The sequence below is a fragment of the Trypanosoma rangeli genome (assembly GCF_003719475.1).
Source record: "Trypanosoma rangeli strain AM80 chromosome Unknown Tra_15.4_contig_00006, whole genome shotgun sequence".
Lineage (NCBI taxonomy): Eukaryota > Euglenozoa > Kinetoplastea > Trypanosomatida > Trypanosomatidae > Trypanosoma > Trypanosoma rangeli.
Window position 1 is genome coordinate 71296 of NW_021705750.1, and position 11977 is coordinate 83272.

The window sequence follows — 11977 nt, forward strand, 5'->3', positions numbered from 1 at the left end:
GGTTCAGAACGGTGAGGATGCGGGCAATGCTCTTGCGGATCAGACGAATGCGGCCGAGACGGGTGCCAGCGCTGTTGAGCTGCTGCGCTACGCGGAGCTGCGAGAGCTCCTTCTTGAACTCCATAAGCTGCTTCATCAGGTCATCCTTGCTCTTCTCGCGCAGATCGCGGATCTTAATGTGGTGCGACATCGCTGAGGAGTGTGCCTTGAATCACGCAAAGACCTTCAGAAAATGAGTGAGCAATAAAACACGCGCTTTAATAATAATAACAATAACAATAAGGCAATGACGCCTCAGGTGCACTGCAAAAGGCTCGTCACAAGAAATCAATAAATAATCCCAGGCCACGGGGACATCTGTTAGTACATTCATACATGTATCCATGCATATATATGTATATATATATGTATACGCTTTGGATTTCGTTCTTATTTCCTTCTCTTTTTTACATTAACTGCCCACCGCAGAAAGCATCTTGTCGGTCCCCCACCCCCACCCCCACCCCCACCACACACACACATGTAGGATACAAACATATACGCCATGTTGGAAGACCTCCTCCTACAGGTATGTGATACCGGGCGTGGTGTCTACAGATTTGACGCGGTCCGCCTGGGCGGCGCAGCAGCTACCACCTGGCAACGCCACTAACCCGAGCACCGCCTCACCACCAATCTTTTTGTAGCTTGTGAAACTCAAGCAAAAGAACTGATCGCGAGAGGTGTCATACGTGGCAAGCCCGACTTTTTCAACCGCCTTATTTCGTTCTCTCGCCGCGCTGCGCAGGGATTCGATCTCGTCGTCGCGCTCCTTTTCTTGCTCCCCCCAAAAGGTTGTAAGCTCCTCACGCTGCGCCTCATCTAAGAGGGCGAGAGGATCTTCCTCTTCTTCCTCCTCCTCTTCCTCGGTCACCTCTTCCTCCTCGGTGTCTGGCATCTCATCCACATTCTCCTCCTCTTCATCTTCTTCTTCCTCCTCAACACGCGCGGCCGCACGTGCGGCCCGCGCAGCGGCACGTGCAGCTGCGCGTTCCTTTCGCTCCTCTGCCTTCTTTGCAGCCCGAGTATTTCTCGCCGCGCGCAGCAATTCCAGTTTCTTTCCCTGAACCGCCCTTTTGCATCGTTTCTTAATGGCGCGTATCGACAACTGCAGTGTCATGCGAGTCTCACGGATGTCTGCCCGCACTTTCGCTGAATTGCGTGAAAGAAACTGCAACACAGAACGCGACAACGCACGCACATTAATGCCAAACACGTACCCTTCCGAGGCGCCGATGTAGCAGTAAACCGCCTCGTTACTTACGGCAGCCACAACGTGAGGCACCTCTGGAATTTCAATCGTGCCCACAGGCCGCAGTTGTCGAATCGGTGGATCCGGGCGTGTCTTGATGGCAGACCTCACCGCCTTTGTGGCTTCCACTGCCGCATGGTAATGATCGGTGACCAGGGCATCCACAATATTGTTACTCTCCTCATTGCCGACTAAGGCGCCGTCTTTCACCTCTCCCGACTCTTCCCCACCATCTGCTCCCGCGGAGGTGGAAAGCTCCATCACGCCTTCAGATTCTCTTGGGTCCGTGAAGGAGACGGTTGCGTGGCGGTTGGTGTCAGCAGCAACGGGGGCGGCGTCCTCTGTGTTTTCCTCGTCAAACTCCGGCAGTCGCCAAACCTTCATCGTGAGATCGCATCCAAACGAGAGGAGCAATTCTCCATCCCCAATAACACGCAGACACTTGACGTGATTCTGATGACCCAGAAGCAATCGGATGGTTTTGCCAAGCCTTGTGTCCCAGACGCGAATTTGATTATCGTAGCCGCCAGTGATCAGGTGCTGCGAGTCGCCGCTGACAACGGTGATGCACGAGAGGACGCCGCTGTGTCCCGCCCACGAGACCCGCCGCGATCCTTCAATGACGTGAAGGCAGCCATCATCACCGCCCGTGTAAAACGTACCATCATGCACCAGAAGGCACCGCAGTGGGGTGGCCACCTTCGACGTCTTTAAGCACCGCTTTGTTTCCTCCTCCTCTCGGTTGGTGGACCACTGGCGCACCGTACCGTCCATGGAGCAGGTAACGACCTCCTCAGGGAATGAGGCAAAGAAGGCTGTGACGGCCTTGGTGTGGCCGTACAGCGTCAGCAGCGGCTTGCCGAAGCACGCGGCGTCGCTGGAGGCGTAAAGCTCAATGGAGCCGTCCTCTCGACCAACGAGCAGAGATGTCGGGGAGTCCTCCTCCACGATGCACATCGACGTTATGGTGCGACCCGCCATCGTTAATGGCAAGGAAAAAAAAACTCTAAATGTCTATGCAGATAAACGGGCAGCAAGAACAATACCAATAATAATCTTTTTTTTTTTGGAGGGGGAGGGGGGCTATTGTTTCCTTTCGGCGCTGCCTTCGCCTCCCCCGTTAGCCTCGTGGGTCGCTCCCTTTCCTCCTCTTGCGACTCCGCTCTATTGCACGACGGAGTTCGACACACACACAGGCGCGTGCGAACTCTCCGACAGCACCGTTAGAGTCTCGCTGTTTCCTGTACCGCAAGTAAGTTCCATGGGAGAAAGAAGGCGTGGGGCGGAGGAAAACAAAACAAAAAAAAAGAGCACATGAAACGGTGTGATGACGCAGCCGCAATGGCGTGCGCCAGCATCTACGCGTGCCGGCATGGGCCAAAGGGGACACGAAAGGGAGTGGGCGAAGGGAAGGGTGAAAAAGAGCAATGCTGTGGATACCCACACGCTGACTGAAGGGGATGCACATAAGCAGATAAAAATAAACTCTAGAGATGACGCCAGTAAATAGTCTCTGATGCAATTCCAAGGGAGAACACACACATATAATAGGGAGACGCACAAACAGCACTTAAGACACGAAGCCCACTCAACCCAAGCAAAAAAAAAAAAAACACACACACGCAAAATGGACACGCCCAGCTTTTATCTTATCCCCCCCTCCTTTTCTCTAATGTATGGAGGGATAAACTTACACATGTGCGGCACTCTTTGTCCCTCGAGTCGAGTTGCTTCCGCTTGTCTCGTGCTATTCGGGGAGGTAGAAGCACGTCAATGCCGCAGCCATCACCGCCGCTTCTCACCTCTTCTGATGACATCCCCGAAGAGACAAAATGGCGGCATCAGCGCATTCCCTTTTGTCTCCTTCTGCACCTTTGGCGTCACTCGCAACGGCTGTGCGAGCAACCGCAGTCGTTCCGGATCGGCGTGCCGCTGACTACGCGTTTCTCGCTCCAGCGTCGCAGGTGATGGTGCAGCGGCAGCGTTGAGGGCAGCCAACTCAGATACAAGTAGTTGCTTCCCATCTTCGTATTTTATATGCAGCGACGAGGGCCGCCAGTTGTCCTCCAGCTCGTGGAACTTTGCTCGCTCCTGCGCCTCTTTCTTCTGAATGGGCGTCACGCCAAAAAGTCGCTGCTTCTCCCGCTCCCGGTGCTCGCGCTTACGCAGCTGCTGGTTGTACATGTGCTGCACATGCCGCTCCATTTCTTGTTCCGTGAAGTACCGCGTGGGTGTGGGGTGGTACAACTCCCACTCCAACTCTGCCAACTTCTTTTGCCGCCTAAACACCTCCTTGTTGACCATCGCGTTCACATAATCGTCAATTTCCCTTTGGGTGCGGTAGATCCGTGGCGGCGGCGGGTACACCGCCTCCTCTGCGCGGCGCTGCGACTCCTGGCGGTGTTGCATGTCCTTGTGGTAGAGGCGCTGCACGGCGTCCCGCTGCATGCGAGGGGAGGCGTAGTACTCGATGTAACGCGCCGCATCACTGTTTCCAATGTACGGGTTGGGCATCCCACTCGCCGACAGCGGTGCGTGGGCAGAGTGAGCAGAAAAAGAGGGGGAACGCCTACGATCAGGAAGAAGAAAATTAGAACAACAACAAGAACGGCAACAGGAAGGAAGAAAAGCACGTAAAAAACTGTCGCTGTCAATCCTCGTGCTCTCCCGCAGACCCGCGCCACCGCCCTCTCACTCTCTCTATCTATCTATCTATCTCTGGCTAGTTGCTTGCAATGTGCGTGGAATGCCTGAAAAGGCCTGGGCCACTTCCCTCTAGTGTCGCTCACGCCGCCGCCCCACACCCAACTGCGTCAGGGGGCCACCGCCGTTTCTAAGAAGAAAAAAAAACACGCAACCAACTGCAAAAAGCAAAAAAAAAAAAGTGGGGGGTACGAGACACGTTGGTGGCTGCAGAGAAATCGCATGCACACACTGCACGCACGCACCTACAAAGGCAACGGAGGCAGCAGAAGAAAAACAAAACAAAAAAAAAACGTTTCGCCTGATCCAAAGAAATATATAAATATGTGTGCTTGTAAGTAGTGATGTATGTAATGATGCATGATTGTTGCGTGTCTGCGATACCGCCTCCTCCCCCTCCTCCGGTGGTGTTTACGCCTCTGGGCCTTCTCTATTAGTATAAAAACAACCATACATATTTCATAAAAACACGCTTGTTACGCCGCCGCATGGTTCGCTATTTCTCCCTCATTTCTTCCCTCGTTTTTTGTTTTTTTCCCCACCCCGTCCCAACTCCTCACTTTTCGCTGGCCCCGCCGTTCGCTTCAAAAAGGTCGTGATGCCTATGGCCGCCATGCGTGTCGTGTATTCATCTCTCCTCCTCCTCCCCTGCATTCACGTCCCCCTCAATTGAGTAGGTGACGTCCTTCTCCCTACGCCGACACTGAAAACACGTGGAACCCTCTCCCAGCACCCTCATCGCCTGCAAGAGCGGCAAGCACCGCCTACAAACGCAGTTTCAACAAGGAAGGGGCTCACACACCACACACATCTTCACGCGGCCTGTGCCCATACCCCTGCAGACATCGCCATACGTCCGATGCCCCATAATTCAAGCAAGTTTAAAAATCCTGCTCGCACGGGAGAGATGGTCTCCAAGAAATCGTGCAGAAACGCAGGGTCCATTTCAGCCGTCTCGAGCACCGGCATGGAAGGCGACGTACACTGTACCAGCGGCATCACCGCCCATGAGGTGCCTGTAATGCTGGAAGTTAGCGGCACGAGACTTGGTAGCATGCGACGGGCCTGCATTGATGAGTTGATGTGCAACGTGGCGTACATGGCACGCGGGATAGTGGAACTGCCAAAGATGCGCCTGCCAAACATGGTGACCAAACAAAGCGCACAAACCAAAAATAAATAAAAAAACTATACACAAATGCTAACACCACTAGCGAGACACCCGGCAAGGCACAATACGCTAAGCACAGACAATAATAATAACAATAGGTGCACGTATATCGTTGTTGTTGTTATTTGTTGTTGTTTTTAGTGTGTGCTCCTTCCTTTCACTCTCAAATACAGGAAACAATACCGTCACAAAGAAGAAGCGATATACTAGCCATAATAATAATCAGTCATATATATATATATATATGAAGCCATAGCTACAACAATAGGGGACGCGCCTTAGCAAACACATCGTGTCCCATCTTCTTTTGTTTTCCTCCTCTGCTCCTCCGACCCATTCCTACCCCTTTTTATGCAGTTTGTTGTTGGTGTGTACCTCCTCTCTCTCTCAATGAAGGGGCACAGGCAAAGAAAGGGAGGGAGAGCTACAAGGTGTTTACCATCCCCGTGTCATCACTAGTCACTCACTCAACCACCATTGGCGGCCCCACCTCGCATCTCTGGCCCCCTCACACCTGATGTGAATCCAACCCCACTCAATGCAGCGCTTTCTCTTCCGCCCTGAAGCAATTCCCGCACCTCCGTGATACTGACACGCTCGTCAATGACAGACTGCAACTCACGCTTCAAAGAGTTTAGCTGCAAGCTGGTGTGCTCACGCAAGCCATCCAGCAACTCCTTCACCTTATTCTCCACCTCCTCGCGGTCCGCTTTGCGTGTAGTGGCAGCCAACGTTGTCCTCCAAAAACCTTCAAAACGGGCGTCCACGTAACTCTTCACACGGTGCTCGACATCTTCCGCCTGGTCAGACATGTGCTTTTGGGTTTCCTGCGTGGTGAACTCCACCCGTTGAAGTCGCTCCAGCACCCCCTCCAAAGCATCATTACTTGGCACTGTCACCGCTGCTTTTTCTCCCCCCGACGAATCGTCGCCCATGAGGCGCTCCTCCCGCTCGTTCATGCGCCCCTGGCAGGCAATGAGAAGCCTGGAATTCTCCTCCATGTCACGCTGGCATGCCACCATCAAACTCTCCAAGGCAGACAGACGCTCCTGCAGCACAGAATCCTTCACCCCCGCCACGGCATCCGCTTCCTGCCCCTGCATGGTGGCAATCACACTCTCCATGCTTGTCAATCGATCGCCCATGGCAGCCAACTTGGCTGAGATCTCACTCATCATTGCCAACGACGGCAACGAGAGCAAGGATTGTGATACTGACGACTCCTTCGCCCGTAGCTCACTCACAGCTGCCTCCACGACATTCACACGTTCCTCCAGCGCACAACGCGGTTGATTTACATCATCAGGACTTTCTTGAGGAGTCTCCACCGACAACTTCTGTAAAATGAGCGCCTGTACTTCATCTAAGTATTGTTTGAACGCCTGTTGCTCGCTGCGTATCTGAGACAATGCCTCCTCCGCAAGCCGAACCTGTTCTAACGGGTTGAAGGTTTCATACTCCTTCTCTAGTTTACGCAGCCGCTGATTCAGTTTACACCTTGAAAACTTGGATATTACCTTATGAACACTGCGCCATTCATCCGAGTCGATAGTGATGCAAGAGCTCACAGATCTTTCAAGCGCTACTATGAGTTCAGAGACCCTCGCAACAGAAGCCTCTAATTCTCGCACATCACAAGTCAGGAGCCGAAGAGAATGTTCCCCTGATGCCACGCCCTTTGTGCAGAATCGCACCTTGCCCTCCAGTTCCTGCGCCTGCGTCAAAACTCGTTTCAGTTCATTTTGAAGAGCACCTTCTTGCTGTTCCTCGTCCCTTTGAGAAGACGTATTTTTGTTAGAGACATCTGCAATTTCCCGTGACAACTCCTCCATCCGTCTCTCCAGTTTGTTGCAGAAAAGCTGAAAACTATCTAGTCGCACATCCGCCTCCTGAAGTTTTCGGTGGGCGAATTGAAGAGTCTGATCATTTCGAACCCCCACTCGCATAACCTCAAGTTCGCTACCGTCAGGAAGGGTCGTCAATGTCTGGCGCATTCCCTCACGTGACTCGTCCGCTGCATGTTTAACCTCCAAGGATGCAATACGCCTTTGTAGCACCTCCAATTGAAGCAACGCTGGAGATAACTTTTTATCTAGCGCCTCCTGGTAACGCTGGCAGGTTCGGGGAACCTCCCGGACAAGAAGTTCAACCCGTGAAATGTGTTGCTTCATCTCTGTTAGCGTGGCGGTATGAAGATTCAACTGTTCTTCTGCTCGCCTTACAGAAGTTTTCATTTCAAAGAATTTCGCTTCTGGCACATATTTTTCTGCTTCCTGCCCTTGAGTTATCATGATATGAGAAGCATCATTATTATTATGCGCATAAAATCCTGTGCGGCACGTCTCTTGAAGAGTCTTAACATCCATCGTGAAACCACTCAGGTCTTTACGCACACAGTCCATGGATTCCTCGTAGTCCCTTACTTGCTTTCCTAATGTCTGTATATTATTTTCCATGATTTCCAGCTTTTTTACAAGATTCATTGTGCTTTCACACTTGTCATCCAAAAGCCCTACAGTTGTCCTGATACTCTTAATCTCATCCTGAACTGCATTTTTTTCCTGTGAAAGGAACTGATGAATCTCTGTATATTTGCGTTCCTGCCCCATCCTTTCGCTTGCTATCAGTTCCTGTGCAATACGTTCTATTTCCACGGCCAGATTGGGTGTATGTATCATGGACTCTATGGAATCTATTCGGCGATGAAACTCCTCGATAAGTGGCATAATGTCCTCATTCTTTTCATGCACAAGTGCGTCTACTTCAGCTTTAAACTGGCACAACTCATCGATGCGTCTATTCAGCCGTTCAAAATCAGCTTTATGTTGAGTTGACTGCATAACAAAGGATTTTTTTAGATCCTCCGTCAGGGCATTGTACATGTCCTGCGTCTTTTTCACAACCGTCATCAAGGAGGCCTCATCCCCTTTTCGTTTATGATGAAGTCGAGAGAGTTTCTCCGCCAAGACCTGTGACTTATCCAGCGCACTAAAAACGGCTTCAAAACGACTCTCGGAAGAGGTTTCCAACTGTTTTACCATCCCCAAATTATCATGAATCTTTTCATGCAAATGTGTGTAGGCCTTTGCAAGTTTTCTACTTTCCCCTTCACTTTCAGTTTGAAACGATTTTAGTTCCCTCAAGTCAGCCTCGTAGTGCTTAAATTGAACTCTAAGATTCTTCATCTCCTCGGACACTGCATCACTGAGTTGCCGCCACGCCACATTGGAGACCTCCAACTCCTTTCTGGTCTCTACCACTCCAACACCCTGCCTTTCAGAAATTAAATCAACTTTCTTTTTCAGCTCTTCAACACTACTGGATAACTCCTCAAACGTATTATTCATCATTCGCTCCAACGCCATAGAACGTTGATTCATTGTTTTAGGCAGAGCCTTTAATTCCTCACGTACGCTATCATGCAATACAACAGTGTCATGTTCCCGACCTTCAATTAATCGAATGCGATCCCGTACCTGTTGCTGCTCTTCACTTAAATGACGTACTTGTGCACGAATACTCTCCAAGACACCAGAAAAGGAAGTTTGGACGTCGTGGCATTCCTGCTGCAAGGTAAGTTCCGTTTTTTTCATTTCCAATTCCCGCTCCAACTGCTTCGACAATATCCCTTTTATTAGATGATCATGATCCTTCTGATTCTCCAAGAATGCATCGCAGTTGAGGCGGTTATTCTCCAGTTCATTGTTTAGCTGACGAAGAAAACGTCGCAGCACTGTTGGAATGTTCACCCATTCCTCTTCGTCATTGAGTATTGCATCCCGCTCACTAAAAGTCATGAATATAAAAGCTCTTTTTCTTTCTTTCTTTTACTCAATATCTCACACAATTACCAAAAGAAACCAGGCGTAGAGATAAAAGAGACGCTGCCAAAAAAAAAAAAACGGTGTAGTGAAACAAAAAAAAAGTCCTTCAACACGTGCCACAGCATAGAAAATATAAAATAAAAACATGACAGTAACGCTGACACTAAAAACAAAAACATATTTTTATCCTTCTTTTTGTATCACCCAATTGATGTTGAGTTCGGCACAAACAAATAACCAAAAACAATTCACAAACATGTAAAAACGTACAAAAAAAAAGAAATAAATCCGGTCAGAAAGGCAAAAAAAAAACAACAACAACAATAACAAGAGATACTGAAAAGCAAAAAAGAAAAAAATGTGTTATCACAAACTACAAAGACAAAAAAAAACGCTACTCAGTGAACGCAATAACCTCCCTCAGTCACCATTTTGATGTTATGTTGGCAAAATACTTCATGTGGTTCCAAAATTCATAGGGATTAATAGCATAATAAACCTGGTGATCTCCAACATCCGCAAAGTGGACATTTCTCAAGGCCGGTTTAATGCGTGCCATATTCATCATAAACTTATAGTACCAGTCCTGCTTTCGTAAGAGACTTGGAACAAAGACTAAAGAATGCACCCCACTGAAGTTCCTCACTTTGTCTTGAGGACGATTCAAAGGACGAAAGGGTGTTCCTGACCGACCTAATATCGCGTTCACACTAATTATCACCTCCTTGTATTCCATGACTGTGCGAAGAGCCACATATGCTCCATTGCCTTTCCCAAACATATGCACTCTTCGATGTTCAACGTCAAAGTTCTCAATGACCCAGTCACAAAACCGAGCCATTATAGCCTCGACTGGAATCTGAAAGTTATGACAAAGGTTAATAACTGGAGAAATGACTACCCGTTTTTGTTCAAGCATCAGTTCACGATGCATGGGGCGTTAAAAAAAAAATGGCACATATATCTTCAAAATCTCGTCCAATACCTCTATGATCAGGAGGTGCCACCATATATTGATATTCTCTTTCTTTGGGCCAATCTGGAGGTGTAACCATACTGTAGGCCATTGGTGCTGGAACTTTTTCCGGATCAAATGCTCTGTGATCGATACGAGCAGCTTTTCCTTCTATTAAGGTAAGACCTGTGCTATGTGGACATAATGCACGAAGTTCATATTCGTTGGTGATACGTCTATTTTTGGACAATCTTCGGAAGGATTTTTCGTTGGGACGGTATTCGCACCCTGGTTGAGGTACGCGGACAATGTGACGACGACAACGCTTATCCACAGAGTGTTTCATTATATCTTTTTTTCTTGAACCAATATAAGGACCTTCCTGTAAAAAAAAAAAAATGTTGAAGTCTATTCATTTCCACAAAGAAATACTCCTCCTCCGAAACTGAATGTACATCGTGGCTTTTGATATCACCTAAAGACTCTGGACCTTTTTCCAGAGAAAGTCTTGTCTCATTACTAATTTCGGTTTCGCAAACTTCAAAAGTCATTTGAGCGCTGTCATCTACAGTATTAACCTCTTCAGTAGAATTTATACAGCATTGGCGCCGAACAGCGAGTAAAATACGCCCAATAACGCCCACCACACATAATTTCCAATAGATTTTTTGTGACAAGAGTGAACAGTCAGAAAAGAATGTATATATGCATTATATATATATATATATAATAAACATAATAGAGAAAAAGGAAACAGATGTAATATGCAAAGTTCCATCAAATCCAGGTAAAAAAGAAGTGTAACGCAAGCAAAAACAAAACAAAACATTCATCCTAAGATTTCAAAAAAAATGTATCACTAAAATACATCCATTTATATATATATATATATATATATGTATATAAGCGTAGAAGGGTATTAAAACAAATTCACACATAACGCAAACATTTCCTTGGAATCATTATTTCCAAAACAACTTTACCATATCATGTCGTGTTCCATGGATAATGGGAATCGTTTCTCTTGTTGATTGAATTAAATCAAGATCCAGCTCAGCATCAACGTAGCCTTCACATTCGTTTGCGTCAGCAATCACCTTTCCCATAGGATCCACAACCATCGAATGACCCCATGCAACATAATCTGCATCCAAGTCACGCGCGGGTGAACACAGGATAACAAACTGTTGATTATCCACAGCACGTGCTCTGGCCAACAGTTCCCAGTGCAATGGACCTGTAACCATGTTGAACGCACCTGGATAAACCAAAAGCGAAGTTCCATCATGAGCGTACTTACATGCAAGTAGAGGATATCTTACATCAAAGCAGATACCCACACCAAATTTTATTTTGTCATTCATGGAAACGGAAGAAACCGTATTTCCTGCAGAAAGCACTTCTCCTTCGTCCATTCGGACTGTGTCCGTACGAATTCGAAACAAATGTATTTTTCTATGTACATGCTTTAACTTCCCAGTTGAATCAAAAACCATGCAAGAATTGTATATCTTTTCATCTGAGCGCTCGGGTATACTGCCAGCTATCACCCAGATATTGTTTTCTTTGGCAACCTTGGAAATTGCGTCGTACGTGGGAAAACCCGGCCCCACTTCCTCAGAGTATTCTTCAAAATACTTGGTACCATAAGGGCACATGAAGCATTCTGGAAGAACAGCAAGGTTTGCACCCCTTTTCGCTGCTGAGGTTATCATTCCTACAGCTTTCGCCAGATTAGCCGCCTTCGACTTCCCGACAGCCATCTGGCAAAGCGTAACCCGCATCGTTGACATTTTGCAGCGGACAGGCGATATCCAAACCAAAAAGAATAGACCTCGCCCCGCCCTACCCCTGCGAAAACGGAAACTGCCTGAAAGAACTTTTGCTTAACCCTCCCTAAGTTTATTTAAAAAAGTAAAACATAGAAACAAAACCAATTCTTTTTCCAAAAACAATAAAAAGCTTTTTCCTTTTTTTTTTAAAAAAAGCAACACGCGGCTCGCCGCGCCGTTCCCCCCCGCCCCGGAACCCCG

The 11977-nt window shown here is 48.1% G+C and overlaps 7 protein-coding genes across 7 annotated transcripts, besides 12 other annotated features; all 7 read right to left on the bottom strand.

Annotated features, from left to right (window-relative positions):
- The first annotated feature begins 258 nt into the window (after positions 1-258).
- Positions 259-282: a microsatellite.
- An 89-nt stretch (positions 283-371) lies between these two features.
- Positions 372-412: a microsatellite.
- A 72-nt stretch (positions 413-484) lies between these two features.
- Positions 485-510: a microsatellite.
- Positions 511-562: 52 nt separating this feature from the next.
- Positions 563-2248, bottom strand: TraAM80_00369 (serine/threonine protein kinase; the record flags this gene model as incomplete). Its single annotated transcript, XM_029377451.1, has 1 exon — positions 563-2248. The coding sequence occupies one exon, from the start codon at positions 2246-2248 to the stop codon at positions 563-565; it is 1686 nt and encodes a 561-aa protein (XP_029242711.1).
- An 828-nt stretch (positions 2249-3076) lies between these two features.
- On the bottom strand, positions 3077-3805 carry TraAM80_00370 (uncharacterized protein; the record flags this gene model as incomplete). The annotated part of the gene is made up of 1 exon (XM_029377452.1): positions 3077-3805. One exon carries the CDS (start codon positions 3803-3805, stop codon positions 3077-3079), a length of 729 nt encoding a protein of 242 aa, XP_029242712.1.
- A 66-nt stretch (positions 3806-3871) lies between these two features.
- Positions 3872-3924: a microsatellite.
- A 62-nt stretch (positions 3925-3986) lies between these two features.
- Positions 3987-4009: a microsatellite.
- Positions 4010-4213: 204 nt separating this feature from the next.
- Positions 4214-4239: a microsatellite.
- Positions 4240-4263: 24 nt separating this feature from the next.
- Positions 4264-4287: a microsatellite.
- A 520-nt stretch (positions 4288-4807) lies between these two features.
- TraAM80_00371 (uncharacterized protein) lies at positions 4808-5140 on the bottom strand (the record flags this gene model as incomplete). Its single annotated transcript, XM_029377453.1, has 1 exon — positions 4808-5140. The coding sequence occupies one exon, from the start codon at positions 5138-5140 to the stop codon at positions 4808-4810; it is 333 nt and encodes a 110-aa protein (XP_029242713.1).
- Positions 5141-5276: 136 nt separating this feature from the next.
- Positions 5277-5304: a microsatellite.
- Positions 5305-5393: 89 nt separating this feature from the next.
- Positions 5394-5411: a microsatellite.
- Positions 5412-5632: 221 nt separating this feature from the next.
- Positions 5633-8962, bottom strand: TraAM80_00372 (uncharacterized protein; the record flags this gene model as incomplete). The annotated part of the gene is made up of 1 exon (XM_029377454.1): positions 5633-8962. The coding sequence occupies one exon, from the start codon at positions 8960-8962 to the stop codon at positions 5633-5635; it is 3330 nt and encodes a 1109-aa protein (XP_029242714.1).
- A 329-nt stretch (positions 8963-9291) lies between these two features.
- Positions 9292-9348: a sequence feature (A-rich).
- A 65-nt stretch (positions 9349-9413) lies between these two features.
- TraAM80_00373 (uncharacterized protein) lies at positions 9414-9908 on the bottom strand (the record flags this gene model as incomplete). Its single annotated transcript, XM_029377455.1, has 1 exon — positions 9414-9908. The coding sequence occupies one exon, from the start codon at positions 9906-9908 to the stop codon at positions 9414-9416; it is 495 nt and encodes a 164-aa protein (XP_029242715.1).
- Positions 9909-9912: 4 nt separating this feature from the next.
- TraAM80_00374 (uncharacterized protein) lies at positions 9913-10290 on the bottom strand (the record flags this gene model as incomplete). Its single annotated transcript, XM_029377456.1, has 1 exon — positions 9913-10290. One exon carries the CDS (start codon positions 10288-10290, stop codon positions 9913-9915), a length of 378 nt encoding a protein of 125 aa, XP_029242716.1.
- Positions 10291-10641: 351 nt separating this feature from the next.
- Positions 10642-10685: a microsatellite.
- Positions 10686-10819: 134 nt separating this feature from the next.
- Positions 10820-10849: a microsatellite.
- A 57-nt stretch (positions 10850-10906) lies between these two features.
- On the bottom strand, positions 10907-11737 carry TraAM80_00375 (nitrilase; the record flags this gene model as incomplete). Its single annotated transcript, XM_029377457.1, has 1 exon — positions 10907-11737. One exon carries the CDS (start codon positions 11735-11737, stop codon positions 10907-10909), a length of 831 nt encoding a protein of 276 aa, XP_029242717.1.
- Between the last annotated feature and the right edge of the window lie 240 nt (positions 11738-11977).